General features: G+C 34.3%; 1 protein-coding gene across 8 annotated transcripts in view; it reads right to left on the reverse strand.

The window, feature by feature from the left end:
- Nucleotides 1–2,675: 2,675 nt before the first annotated feature.
- AP3S1 (adaptor related protein complex 3 subunit sigma 1) overlaps nt 2,676–15,512 on the reverse strand; it is a 32,554-nt gene continuing 19,717 nt past the window's right edge. For 2 of the 8 annotated variants that reach the window (XM_074165929.1, XM_074165926.1), the window contains 2 exons: nt 13,233–13,340; nt 10,213–10,248 (listed from right to left, as the gene is read on the reverse strand). In XM_074165929.1, coding sequence (XP_074022030.1) covers nt 10,213–10,248; nt 13,233–13,340 — 144 coding nt within the window. Of the gene's footprint in view, nt 3,980–10,212; nt 10,249–13,232; nt 13,341–15,512 lie in introns of those variants that run through there. The other 6 variants (XM_074165930.1, XM_074165927.1, XM_074165924.1 and 3 more) reach the window with 5 other exon arrangements.

Raw genomic sequence — 15,512 nt, forward strand, 5'->3', positions numbered from 1 at the left:
AGTCACATTTTGGAGACAAGTGATCTCAACTGCCACTACACCCAAGCCTCAAACTTGCTCTCTGAGGGCACTTCAGCCTGCATCTCCAGAATACAAACAAAAGTGGAAAAATACTTATCTTGTGGAATATTGAGACAAGTAACCACCTGTGATACCGGGACTGCCAACAGAAAAACAGCAGGTGTGGGGAAATATGGGAAAAAATAGATTAGTTAAGACATCCTGAAGGCTTAATTACTAATCCATATTATTAATGTTATAGTCTCTGTGAAATTAGCTCTGTGCACAATTTATCAAGGGCTATCAAAAAGTAGTACAGATAATACTTACTACACTTAAATTGCTATGATCACATGGAAGGGTTTCTCCCCAGAGAACTTCACTAGCAGAGAAACTGAGCTGAATAGGGAAGAAAACCTTATGTGGGAAATAACACGATGTGTCGTCTCAGGTACTGTAAATACCAAATAGTCTCAGCTACTGTTTAATAATATTTCATTTGCAGTTCTATGAAATGCCCAGTTAGGAAAAAACGCTTTCAGTGATTCATTTACACATTCTGGCACCCCGAAGAACATCACTTAAAAGGCAGGCCCTATGGAGGAGCAGTATTGCCAATCAGTTGCCAGGCTTCTTTAGCTAAACAATGCCTCAAGATGACCTCTCTTCCTTTTTAGCAACAGCTACTGCAAAAGATTAATGTCATTCTTATACATATATATGTATGTATACACACACATATACATATTGAGGGTTGGGGTTTTTTTGCAGTTACAAAAGCATTAAAAACATATAAATTTATAATCAAGAGTTTAATGATTTACATCATTCTAAGCAGTAGTTAAGAGGACACTGGTGAAATAGGAGAAAGAATTTAAAAGGCGTATCGGTCTCATGAAGGTGATGAATACTAGCAGATCAGCATCGTGGAAAACCTCTGAATACCTGCAACACAAGGCAAGCCCTAGAAGGTCAAGAGTAAGAACTCCATTTCCATCATTTCTGTCAATCAAGTATTCCATCTTCCTCTGACTGGTTTTAGTTTAAGGCCTGGCAGTGTCAAATGACACGTTAAGAGGAAAATATATCCACTGGCAAACTAAGACACTCCTCTGGCAAAAGGGTGGCAAACAGACAGGCTCAGCTACCATGAGGAAGCCCACGTTGTCATACCATCTCTTCTTACTTAAGAAAAAAATACTACCATTCTGGCTTCCTGTGGTACCTCTTGCGTGTGCGAAAGTTTCTTTGAAAGGAGTGCAATTTTACCCTGAAAATCTGATAAAGAATTTCTTCCCATCCAAAGATCTTCTGAGTAAGGAATCTCCAGTTGTTAGTCACAGCCTTGCATTAAATATTTGCTGGCCAGTAACAAACAGAGAAGCTTCCTGAAAAGTCTGGAAGAATTGTCCAGAGAGGAATCCTTTCCAGCAGAAGCCATGTTGTCAGGTATGAGAAAGGTAGCATAAACAACAGTAATAAAAAATACAAAGCTAAAAAAAAAAAAAAGCAAGCTTTAAAATAGTCATATAATTGTTGAGAGCTAAGATCTAGTTCAGTAAAATGAATGAAAGCCTGGCAATTGACAAATAAGAGGTGAGAATTTAATCTAACATATGTTTCATGTCAAGATGCATCTCAGACCTATTTTTCTCATTTGGAAAAACGTTTGATTCAAATAAACCCAGAAAAGATTTTTCTGTGAGGAACAAAAAACTTTTTAACTACATAAGCTTAAAAATGTGAAAATGAACCCCAGGGAAAAAAGCAAGGCAAAAAAATAGAGGACTTGGAAGAATTTCTGAAATTGTGAGCTCCTCTCATAAATAGCCAGAAAAACTCTCTGTAGGTCAAGAGTACCAAATGTTTCAAAATTTCCAATTTATCCTTTAGCAGCAGCACTAACTGAATCCTCACAGGGGGAACAATGTGGAAAATTTTCAACATCTTTACTTTGGATGTCACATGGTCTATGCATTAAGCAGAAAAACAAAAGTTGGCAAAAGCAGGTGAAATTATAGCAGTTCCAGATCTGTACTAGCTAAACTGTCTAACTTGGGAACACCCTACTTCATGAAGGGGCCGGGGGGGGGTGGAATGCTGCACACTTAATTCTCTCAATTTCTCTAGTGGAAATGAGAAAGTGGCAGTTTTCTACTTAAACCCCACCTGAAATTTCCTGAAGCCTCAAACTAAGAAAGTTAATTTGGAATGAAAAATATTCTTTTCAAGAGGTACAAAGAGGGCAATGCTGTTTTCAAAAGCATTTACACAATAGTGTTACCTGATGCTTAATAACTATAATATGAACAATACACGCAAAGTTTCCCCCCCGCCCCCCCTTAGAAAATACATCAGAGTTCCTTGGATTGTATCAGATTTTCTGCCTCAAAAGTAAGTTATCTTTTTTCCTCTCAAATGGCACCAATAACAGTTACTATGGATCAAACAGAGAGTGTGATGTGATTCCAAGTTTATCCTATGGGGTATGTCTTAACATTTAACTCAAAGGAAAAGAATGCTTCGTTTACATCAAATCCAAATTTCTGAAGTAACACAGGACCTCTCTGACTAGTCCTGAAATGTGTTGTCCTTGATACTTCATTATTGTATTTTCATATACATATATTATTAACTGCACACTTTTTTAGAGAAGGAAACTTTACAGGAATTCTTAAATATGCCAATGATATTTTTATTATTCATTTAAACAGACTTGTACATCACACAGAGCTTAAGAGCATGATTATAAAAACCAATCACTATCCCCCTTTATTCTTTTCAAATCACAGAAGAGTTTAAGAGCTGAGCAACTTACACAGAGGTGATAGCACTTAGATTTTCTGAGGTCTTGACAATACTAGATATCTCATAAATCTAATTCTTGAAGTAGAGAATCACAAATGTCACCAGGCACAGAGGCGCTATTAAATTATCCCCATATATCTTTCCAGAGTGCCTTTCTTTACCACAATACTTAATACACTCACATTTACAGTTCTGAGCTGCCCAATCCCCTCAGCCCATTCTGTACTTCTCACAACATGCACAGTAACTGCAGAGACCCTTTTTCCTAAAACAAAGTCAGACCATCAGCGACAGTCTATCAGATTGTGTAAGTATCTTCTCAACGTCTATATGTAAACAGGAGTCATCAGATCTTCAGTAAAGGCAGTTTTTCCTTCAGAATAATAATGAACAGCTTTTGTTAGGAATGTAAAGAGCCAATATGTTACACAATATCCCCGTGTAATTCCTTCAGAGATTAAACTACAACATTAATGCTTGCTACAACAGTATTTATATATAGTCAATTGGCTCCATGAATAGGAAATAACATGATTTATTGCAAAGAGTAGATGTCAGACTAACAGGTATTTAGAAGTCTGGTTGGTTATGATTTTATTTAAACAAAAGAAGAGTTTAATGTTTTCATGCAACATTTGCACTTAAGTCTTAAATAATCATGACAAAGAGCAGAAGTAGTTAAGGAATGCACTAATTATAGACCTTAGTGAATATACAAAAAACTCAGTATTATAGGTTATACAAAGTAAAGAACATCTTAAATACTTTCCCAAAATACTGCAGCAGCCTAGACACAGTGATATGCCTTACACAGGCACAGGAATGTAATTTAGAAATCACACGGGAACTACCCATTTCCTTTAATTTCACAAACAAGACAAAAGCAACATTCAACTCCACACACTGATTTTTCAAATTATGTCTATACAGTACCTTGAGTTTTATCCAAATAGCAAAAGTTAGACATGTTGTTTATTTAGTAAACAATTATGCAGTAAATCTCTATTACATTTCTTCCTTGGCTTTACCTGGAGTAGCCATGTTATTTAAAAGAGGGCAGGTTTGGCACTTTTATACTGATGTCACCAATATTAATATTTCTTGGGATCTCTGGCAGATTCATATTCTTTACAGCTGAAACAGCCCGGGCTGGAGCTCCTGCTAAACCAGCCTGTGTATAAAGTGAGGAAAAATGCAAGTCAGGCAAAGCTGGTCACAAGAAGATTCACTAGCAACATACACAGACAACTAACTTTTCAAGTATTTCCATGGTTACACAATTAGAAAGACCAGATGGTAATTGTGTTTGGAATGAAATGGGTTATTTGGAAATATTAAACCAGAAAGAGAAAACAGTTCACACATTCCTTTTTATATGGTAAAACATGTAATGTCAAATTGATGGAAAAGTATATGGGGAGGAATAGGAGGCTTATCCAAGCGTGTGTAATGTATAGGTTATAGAATAGACAGTCCTGAGATATTTAAGGTCCAATGTGCTGTCTTTGTCTCTTACCTATTCTAAAAGTTCACATGGTTCACAGTTGACCAACATTAATTACAGGTTCAGAATATGTAACCTCAAAGTAACAAGTTACTGAGTATCAGTTGAACCACTATTACTTATTTAAGTGAATATATACGTATATATACATATGAAAGGTATTCAAGGTGGCTTAGCCTAAAATGAAAAGGATAAGCACCTTGCATTTGTGGGTGATAAAGAGCATGCAAAGATATCATTTCTCTAGACCAGCTGGAGCACTCTGTTATCCCACAGCACCTAATTATACGCTAACTTATCTGCAGCCTGCGGGCACACTGGAACATTACATAATAAACTGATAAGCCAAATTAAACATTGAAATAGCTATTGTGTATTAAAGTCTTCTACTGCATGTAGTCTCTCTTCATTTAAAGTCTGACCCTTTCTGTAAAAATATGCAAGTTTTACAAGTAAGTTCATTACTGCATTCTGTTCAGTTCTGCCTTTTAGATAAAGTAACTGCCAACTTTACAAAACACTAGGGCATATTACTGAAATGCTAACACGGATGATTTACAGCTCAGAGGTCTGAAGACATACAGAACATGATTTTTCCTTACTGCTTCTGAAGAACACCTCTCTGAAGAACACCTTGTTATTTTAAGGACTACTGAAAAAAGGCCAGTAATTAAGTTGCTACTGTGTTTGAGGCTGTGTAGAAAAGGTACTATTCATTTTAACTATGGAAATATTTCTCGTAAAAATTCAGACTCTCTATGCGTAATTAGAATTAGCTGTGTGGTTTTCCTTCAGGCTTGTCACTGAAGTGTAAAAATCAATTTTGTCGTTGCTGGGAAAGGAAAAAAAAAGTTTGGAAGATTTTAAAAACAGAGCTCTTATTTGCAGAAAAAGACATCATATTCCAAGTTCTGTGAATACGTAAAAAACCCCAACTTTTTATTTGATGTTTTAAAAGTAGGATTAAAAATATTAAAAAATAATAAAACACACAAAGTGATTTTCAGAACTACTACAGTTCTACAGTGTGGCATCTTGCAAGCCCGGTAAAAAGGAGCAATCCAAAATAAACAAAGCAACATGCAAAGAACTGGTTAATGAAAAGACTGAACCTGTAGAAATGGAAGGTCTTTCATTGTAAGAGTCAAAGATTGAAGAAACCAGTGCATTTGCAGATAAAATAATTTCTAAAGAAATACAGCAAAACAAAAGAAGCAAAACTTCTGCAAAAGTTTGTATCTTATCTGTTTATTAAATGGTGTTGGTAGGTGACTACTGCTCAAAGTATAATCTTTTCAGATTCTTAATATTCACTGAAATTCACTGCAATTGCAGGGTATAATTACTGAGAATTACACCAGACTTACATGGTGTCTGCCTGCACTACTGCACAAAAGGAGACAGACTCCTCATATACTCCTCAGATAACTCTACTTTTTGAAGGTTGTCCAAAAAAATATCTTCTCCCTTTTACTACTGTCTTATATTTATTTCTTGTAAGATCAAATTAATAAGATTTGCAGTTAAAATGCTACCTACTCTCCTCCTTCTCCCTTCAAAAACATATTCAAGATAAAACTGATTAAAGTTTCCAATTTTGGAATGACCCTTTTTTATCATGTGGAAAGGCTAAAGCATCATAAATCCCTAGATTTTAGTCACAGGAGGATTCCCAGCACCAGGAACAGAGACCAGAAAGCCACGAGTCATTTGTTGTAACATCCCCCCTGCCAAACGCTCAGATAGGAGACATGTCAAAGTTGGGAAAGGCATGCGGGGATAGAGAAAAGAAAGCTCAGGAAATCCTAAATCTCTAATGCAACAAAACAATTTGCTCACTTTGGCCCTGACGTAATCCAAATTATTGGTTTTCAGAAGTACAGATTAAGTAAAAATAAAAAGGTGCAAAAAAGTATTTTCAAAGCCTCTTTTTCCTTAGTTTCCCTTAACATCACCAGGTCTATCAGGTCATTCACTTCAGAGGCTGTTTTCTCCTTCACGAAGGGGAAAATCTGGACCTAACACTAGTAGCATTAAGAAATGGAAGTATCCAAAATTAGCATCCCTGAATGTGCAGGAGCAGTATTAGACACTACAATTTCTTGCTACTTATTAAAAAACGGTGCAGAAGACATGAAGCTGCTCGACACTGTCCTTTTATATTTGAGAACCAGGAAATACTAATTTGAAATGAGCAGGTAACTACCAGTGAAGTTTTAACAGATAAAACAATAAATGTATTTCCTTTTTATTTGGTTTTATCCTTTAAGTTCTATATTCAGTAACTGGAGAAATATTCCTTAAGCGAAACCAAGAGTGGGGCAATGTAAACTGTTTTCCATAGAAAAGATGAAAATACTAATAAAGTAGTAACAAAAGCAATGAATTATACAATTTGTAACTGAAACAATGGGAAACCAGAAAAATATTGTAAGTGATGGACATGGTCCACACAAACAGGCATGGCTGGCAATTCAAAAAAGAGATGCCTTCTAGGTGACTAGGATGGAGATTCCTTACCCTAGTTTAATGAAAGTTAATTATTCTTAATGGACAAATAAAAGTTTTAGTATAACTGGTCATTATTTTTACCTACCTGCAGCTATCCTCTTTACACAGACTTACAGTCCCTGCCTCCCGCCCCAATGGCATAGGATACAATGGAGACACAATTGAGAATTATTTAAAATACCACAATTGACATGACCATTGCCCTTCCACCCCCCTATATAGTCACGACTTCCAACAGTCACATTTCACGAGGACCATTCTGGACCAGGATCAGCGAAGATCCCTGACAAAAATACTGTGAATTTCAGGTTACCTCTTTGGTTTTTGTTTTGGGTTTTTTTGCCAGCAAGACTGTCAATTGTCTTTCACTATCATGTGCTGGAGTAGAGATTTCCAAACTATTACATTCTCTTCTCCTGTAATTCTCTATATTAAGTGGGTTTGTAATTCAATGTATACATAATATGCATAGCAGAATGCTATTTGTTACAAAGTCAACCCTATCAAGCACAATACAGTCATACAGTATTTCTAAGAGAGAGCAAACAGTTCATAAAAAATGTCTAATGGATAAAATGACTGAATAATGAGTAATTAAACTCCCAAACTGTGTAACTAATACGATATTCCAAATGCTATTATATCCAATGCCTTAGCATTTCTTTTTAGCATGTCAAACAATGAACTAGTATGCAGTCCTCCCATTTATTTATCATCTCTTTTACAGAAAGTGAACTGTATTTACAAACACAAATGTACTCCAAGAAGTACTTCCAGCCCAGTGTGCATTTAAACAGTTTTATAGAGGTACCTGATTAAAAGAGCCATCACTGTAACATTGAACTGGCCAAGTTTCAACTGCCTTTTTTATCAAATAATTCAGCAGGTAAGTTGGTGAAGTGCAAAGAAAAAACTGTTTCACTTGAAAAAACAAAACAAAACAAAACACGTAGCAAGCTTTAAACATGCAGTGAATGATGAATTGTCTGTCACAGAGAGCCAATGACGTAAGCAAGTGAAAATGAAACTTCTTAAGACATATTAATGAAATTTCAAAATACAGTACGAATTGCATACAGCTGGTAATAGAATAAGCCAATACACCACATTTTTGCCGCAGCTGCTTTGTATTCTCAATTTCATTACTGAAGGTTGTACTTTAATGTTGAAACTCTGTATATGAAAATTTTAGGTTCAGTTACTGCAAAAAATCCTTTTAAACATGTTCATATACTTCTACAGTGAAAGAGCAATGCCACATATGCAAAACAATAATGCAATTTTAAAGATTGAAATAGATACATTTAATAACAGAACTTTTATTCTACTGCTCCTAGTCTATCAAGTGAGAAACATGAGCTGTTGTTAGTTTACTTAGGTCATTATTTATCACTATAGGAATCAATTTTCTTCATTCTTATCATCTAACTCCCCACAGGTATCTTGATATTAAAGTGATCCCGGTTTACTCTTTAAAAAGAAATTCAGATCATTTGGAAAAAGTACTGCACATCATAAATGTAGTTAATATGCATATACAAATATATTAAAAAAAGATTCAAACCACCATCCCAAACAACTCTACACAAGAGCTAGCTATCACTAAAATAACTACATAAAAATATACAGCCTACTGGAAAACAAAATAATGAAGGCTAACGCTTTGCAAAATAAGCCACCCTTTTCCAGATATTTCGGAGGTACTAGGACCTCTCTGCTGCTGGTGTTTCATACCAATGTTTCTTTCCAGAATAAGTATGATTTCAAAGCAGCAGGGTTTATGAAATCATGAAAGGATGCAATACATAATATAAAGGAATGATCATGTCCCCTGCTTATGAAGTTAAATAAATGAACATAATTAGAGAAAAAACAAAATGAAGTCTGCAAGTATATCAAAATGAGGCCAAACAGATAAGAAGACTTAAGACGTACTCTTAGAAATTTTAAGCACTTGAATCACAAAGAGAGTAATGGATGGGAATGATTAATTATTTGTTTGTTTGTTTTTCATTGCCAGACCCAAAAATAAAAAAAGAATATGTGTGAGCAGAACACAGAATAAGAAAAGTAGCTTTGCACAAATTAAAAAAAAAAATTAAGAAACCCTAAACCTGAAATCAATCTCCCTACTCTTACAATAAAATGCAGATTATAAATTACAAGTGTTGACATATTAGGCAGAGGAAGGTCTTTTGCTTGATTTTCTTCACGTGCTATAACACGCTTCAAATTTAGGTAAAATGTTTCATACTACACAAAAATATTTTTAGCTAATGCTTCACAACTTAGTGCTACTAAATCCAATTACAGATTTATATTTATTAAATCTTAAAGATATGACATTACTTTATCCTATAAAGATCATGTAAAAAGTAAAGAGCAAGGCTATTCGTAAGTTAGATAAACTTCATCTGCAGTTTGAATACACAGATACTTAAAATGAGTGGAAATGAATTTTGAGTACTGCAATTCAAGTTAACGGACATTCAAACTGTTGAGCTGAACTAAATGCTTTATAAACAGCAAATGATGGGGGACAATGACCATAAACTGAACTTCAAACATCCATTTTCCTCCTCCTTTTTCAGTTCTTTGTTAGTATTCATGTTTAGTGACTGCAGTTAACCAAGACATCTTAAAGCAAAATCCAGTGATTCAGATAAGGGCAGCAAATGTACATCTGAAGTTGAGTACATGCTGACAGCCCTTCTCATTTTATGTTTGATATACTTCAGGTTGAAAGATCAACTTTGGTATTTCTACATCATCTTTACAAATTGCACTGATAATTTTATTCTGTAGGCATAAAACTACTTGAATTTGTTGGTTTCGGTGGTGTTTTTTTTTTTCAAAAGTTTTTTTCACCTGAAACCTCTCTGCAAGCAGGTAAAAGTTCTGTTTTCATTTGGAAATACTAAATGGTGAAGCAAAAGAATTCAAACTACCTATTCTAGATTATCAGGTATAAAATTCTCCCAATAAGAAAGCTATTTCTATTACATCATCATATCACATTTTGTTATCTGTGTGTTCAATTTTTATTCAGGTTAGTTTTACAGGGTTTTTTTGTTCCTATTAATACAAGTTCATATACCTTTGTTTCTTAAACAATGACACAAAGAAAAGTTAAATTCTAAAATGCAGGAAGAGAAATAAAATAAAAAATATGATGTCAATGGAAAGCTAGTAAAATACACTATAGCCAATAAAAAGATGAGGGAACTACAAGAAGAAACTAGCACAAAAAGTAGGCTACAAGGACTAGTATGGGTATTTTTACATATAATTTTTGAGTCTGGCCTACATAATTTATTGCCTTTGACATCATTTTGCTTTCCCTTTTTGTTAAAAAGTACATTTTTTCTAAAAGTCAGCAATACCTTTGTCTACCTGTCCTGTCTGGGAGACTGAAAGATAAAGGTCTGTAAGAGAGAAGAATGGAAAGAGCTAGAAAAGATCAGGAGGTTCGGAAAAAGTGAGGTCCAACTTAAAAGTCTAAATCACACGCAGTCGAACACTCCAAATAGAGAAGAGGTAGCCCAGGCTTATCTACAATACTTCCACAGGCTCTGGATAAAATCCCAATGACCCCTCTCCCAAAAATTCCCTCCCTTAATCATAATGATCCTTTCGCTTTAGGAGGATTGACCAGAAATCCATTCACAGATAAAGACTAAACTGAAAGGTAGGGAAATACATTAAAGACAACATTTCTCAGGGTAAGAGCAGAATTTCCTTTGTAGCCCATCCAAGTAATGTAAGAGCTGAATCAGAAATCAAAGCTAGGGACTCCCTCATAGTGGTTTAAATAATTAATCTCTGTTGAAAGCATTAACAAATTCTTTGAGTTGATAACTTTGCTCAAATATTTGTGAATTTAAAAAATACATTTTATCTTCTTCACTGAATTCTAACTGAAATCCTGTTTAGAAACATAATACATAACTAAACAAATACTTGATATCAAATGCCTACATTTTGTAACTTAAGTCAGGTGGGCACAGTACAAAATTTAAAATGTTTCTTAAAATGTAGCTGAGTTATGATTTTATTAGCTTCATCATTTCAGCTGTAAAAGAAAAAGCAATTTCACCTTAAAGCAGCTATTTTATAGATGCAAGAACTATGGCAGAGGTCTAACAAGCCGAACAGACTAAAGCGAGAGTGCTGTGGTATATGTGGCAGTCCTATGAACTACAGACTATAGCAGTAAAAATTTCAAAATTTTAATTTTTTTTTAATTAAATGAAACTAAGATGATCCACTAGTTTTGATTTCTTAGTGACCAGCATTCAAGAATATTATTAAGTTATTACTGATTTTGAGTTACATGAACTGGATTTGCTTATATCTTGAAAATACACGTTCAGGAAAGACATGTTGAAAGATTTACAATCTTGATCAAAAAGACAAAAGGAAAAGAAATAGCAATCAGGAAATTTCTGTGGATATACATGAAACAAATGATTAATGACCTGAGGAAATAGTTACCAGGTACTGTGAAGTATCTCAGCATTACAGTAACTGTTAAATTCGAAAAGAAACAGTCACTGAACTAACAAAAAAAAAAAAAGTATTTGTGGTGAGCAAACTGCAAAATGTTCTACTCCATCCCAGTCACCAAGTGCGTTAATTTATCACTGCTGTTTCTTTACCTTCTATAATTCATTGCTGAACGTAAAGGGAAAAGTTGCTATTTGCCTTGCATACCGCCTGAGCTCTACATGTTTTTTTATATCTTCTACCACCTATTATTATAATAAAAGCATCTTAAAAGAAAGAATGACTTACTGATGAATAATGGAAAATAGCAAGTATTGCAGCTGGCTGCATTGAATTGATGTGTTTCAGATGACTAGTCAGAGACTGACTACAATTGATTTGGTAACAGAATTCACATAATTAAGACTAAATGCTTGTAGGTAAAACTGATATGCACATAATACACAGTAGAACACAGCTGCTCAGTAAACTCAGCTTTTGGGACATTGTTATTTTTCCATTAAATAAAAATACACGTATACAGCAGTTATTCAAATATAGTAAAAATTTATGAGAATAATTCCAAATATTCATCTCTGTGATTACTGGCTACTCTGAGTTTTAGAAAAATGTTAAAATGAACATTTTGGACATCTTCATAGTCTAAAGTACAATCTTCTGGGTGTATACTGCTCTGCATTGTGTCACATCATACCTAGCATTTTCCTGTTTTTCAAACAATGTTGTCATGTTCTTGAATACCGTTTGGAATGTGTGCAAAACAGACAACTAAGTGTATTATAAGACTTGAGGTGGTGCAGTGTCAGACTGCAGAATTATGTGAACAGTATACATTGTACCACAAAAAAAGCTGAAGAATTCATTTCTCTCTCTCCGTTAAAACTAGGAAGTTCTCTGGGTCTTCTCCTAAAATGTCACTTAGTTCACATTTATGCCACCTGCAATATTTCAGTCTACTCAGCTGACCTCAACTTTAGAAAGTTTCCAATTCAAGCAAATGTTTGTTTAGAAATTTGAATACTAGGCTCTGAAAATCAGATTATGTGCTCTTCTGTGGAATTAATCTCATCAATAAGCATCAATCACAGATTGAGTTAAGATGTACTAGTAGAATTCTGATTTACAAGGCATGTCTGGTGATGTTAAAAGAACAGTAATATTCTATGCTGTAGCTAAAGTAATTCTAAAATCCTTTCTTAATCTAAGTTCCCTTCCGAAACACAAATTCAATAACTGTTGAATTGAAAAGTGATTCCCACAACTTATGTGAGTATCCCTCAGTCAGACTGTTGCAGGCATATAGAGAAAATAATTTTCTCACTTGAATCTACTCAGCTGAAGACCAAATGTTGATTACCAAAATGATTACCAAAATGGTAGAATTCGTATTTACTTTAAAGGGTCTAAAACTGGGTTTTAAATTCTATGTAGTCCATTTCAGTCAAATTTATTATTTTGTGTTGCAGTATTATTGTGATACTGAATATGCTGCCATTTATTTCATGTGCTAGAAACATACTAGCAGACAGGAATATGTAATCTTTGTATACACAGTTGGTTCTTTATTTCATTTAAGTGTTATAGTCACTAGTCCAGCATAATAAATACACTGGAAATAAAATGCTTTCTGCAAGAGAAACTTAGAGACCTACAGAAGTATCTCAATAGCAATAGCGCAAAATGCTATTAGATACAAATAGCAAAAACTAATCAGCAGTGACTCTAAGCAATTATTACTTATGAAAGGTATGACATACTAGCCTAATGATACATTGTCAATTTTCAGCATTATAAGCAAGCAGCTGTATATAGTTTGCTACTGAAGGACAAACAGCACTATATAAACAAGCATTTACTACAACCATGTTTTTAGTTTAGAAACTACACAGTGCATCACTCTTACCTCAGATTTTTCCAGTTTATTTTGAGCATCAATCTGAGTGACAATTTCATTCATGTTGGTCTCCAAAACCATTCCACCCATGACCATTTCGGCCAATATATTATGGACCTAAAAAAGACCCGAAAGAAAATTTAAAAATGCACAATGTCCTACACATATCTAGACAGATGGTATCTAGATTAATTAATACAGGAACACATATATGCTGTAAGTCAATTGATGTTAGCAATTTATTTAAAGCCAAATGGGAACAAAGTCTATAACTTGATGTACATTTCTCCAGTATCGTCTTTGCTTGTAGTCAGTTACAAACTCATCAGCTATGCCACGTTGCTTATCAATACTAGAAGAAACGTTCACATTCATCTCTCTCTCAGTGCCTGTTTTCTATCCAAGGACTACAGACAAGGGTTGTAACTAGTATCAATAGTAGTAACAACCCTTAAGGAGCAGGTTCTACAAGATTAAACAAATTGCTCACAAACAGATGTGTAAAAACTACTTTGGGCTACATCTATGAAAGAAGCGATAGTGATGCTCACCCACCATTGGTACCAAGACTAGGCTTAGAAGTAGAATTAACATACTTGAGCTGACCCGTACCTGAGCTACACTATAAAGAGGGTGTCTTCAGCATCTAGGACTAAGATTGACAGCTAGGACTCAAACAGAAGGACCTCATAAGCCAGCTGGAGACATTAGTGAAATGGGTACCTCTAAAATCCCTCTTCCCTGCAATCCTAATTTGGGGTTGTGAGCCCTGTTTCACGAATCTCTGCTTCAGAATCTGTATTTAGACTAATTTTTTTAAAAAAAAAAAAGCTTCCACATACTTTCTAGTAAAAATCCAGAGTTAACATGTAATGTATAATATTTGAATCCCATTATAATTCTTGAAACAAGGAACATTTTATTACTTTTCTGAAATAAACACATTGTGCAATTTCATACTTCAAAAGAAGTAAATCTCTAAATGAAACAATGCTAAAGATGAGTTGCAAGTACTACATCAAAAACCACCACACTTCCCATTTTTGCGCTAAACCTCAAAACCAAAATTGAAGCCTTGATTTCCTGATAAGTCATTAATATATTTCCATATAAGCTTGCAATGAGTATCTTTAGAGAGCTTGAAAACAACTCTTCCTCTCTGCATATTGCTGCTGAGTGGAGCTTTAAGAATCAAATACTTATAAGAAAGATTAACAATCCTTAATGAGCCACTCTCTTAGTCCTGGCATATGTATGTCCCTCGTAACATACCAAGCTAAAAAACATAAAAAACTTACATAAGTTTGCATTTGTCTACAAATTTGCGAAGAAATATTTCACAGACACCTGATGAAAGATACAATATATTCAATAGAATCAATGGAAAAAAATACTGATTTTTTCAGGCAGTTGTCAGTTTTACTCATATGAAAGGCTTGATAATATAAGTTGATGATGCAAAAAGTTGACCTAAGATGTTTTTAGTATCAAAAAGAAAATATCAAAGATGTTAATATGGAAATTATTATTTAAAAAAATTAAAATAGACACAAAAACGGTATTTTTTTTTCCTTAATCAACAAGTTAACAATAACCATTAATGGCATTTAAAACACAACACAAACATATGCCTACCACTGGTGATGGTCATAAAGACTGACACTTTAAAGAGGTCTAGCTAAAGGTATTATTGAATCAGTGTTTAAGCTAATCAACACAATATCAGGTTTCATTATTCCTTAGGGACAAGATGTACTTTAAAAGTAGACACATGTGCAGCTTCAATCACAATCAGACTCCACTCCAAGATCAGTTATGTTTTTAAGCTTCTGCACAGGTTTATCTGGCCTTCTTGATTACACCACAACTTTTAAGCCGTGAAGGTCATTTTGGTTATATTTCACATTATTCTATAGAGAATTTACTAAGCAACTATTTTTCACATACTGTGAAGAACTGAGACGTTAAAGCTATAAGATAACAAGCTGAACTCCGTATGAAACCTACACCAAAATACCTGAAGAGACTGAGCACCTGATTAGGTTTTCACAAGTGTTCTGTTTTCTCTGAAATAAATTACAAGGTGTATTTGAAAAGAAATGTAATTAAATTATGCCAGTTTTGGCAGCTATTTTTGCCCCCAATAGTTAAAGGTAAGCTATTACAGTCCTGTCAACACTACTCATAACAGAGATTTTTTTCCTGTAGAGTGTTACTAACATAGTAAATATATAATTGTCCTGGTTTGAGCGACAAGGGATTAATTTCTCTTTCAGTAATTTTACTTTT

The sequence above is a fragment of the Numenius arquata genome, chromosome Z, assembly GCF_964106895.1.
Source record: "Numenius arquata chromosome Z, bNumArq3.hap1.1, whole genome shotgun sequence".
Classification (NCBI taxonomy): domain Eukaryota; kingdom Metazoa; phylum Chordata; class Aves; order Charadriiformes; family Scolopacidae; genus Numenius; species Numenius arquata.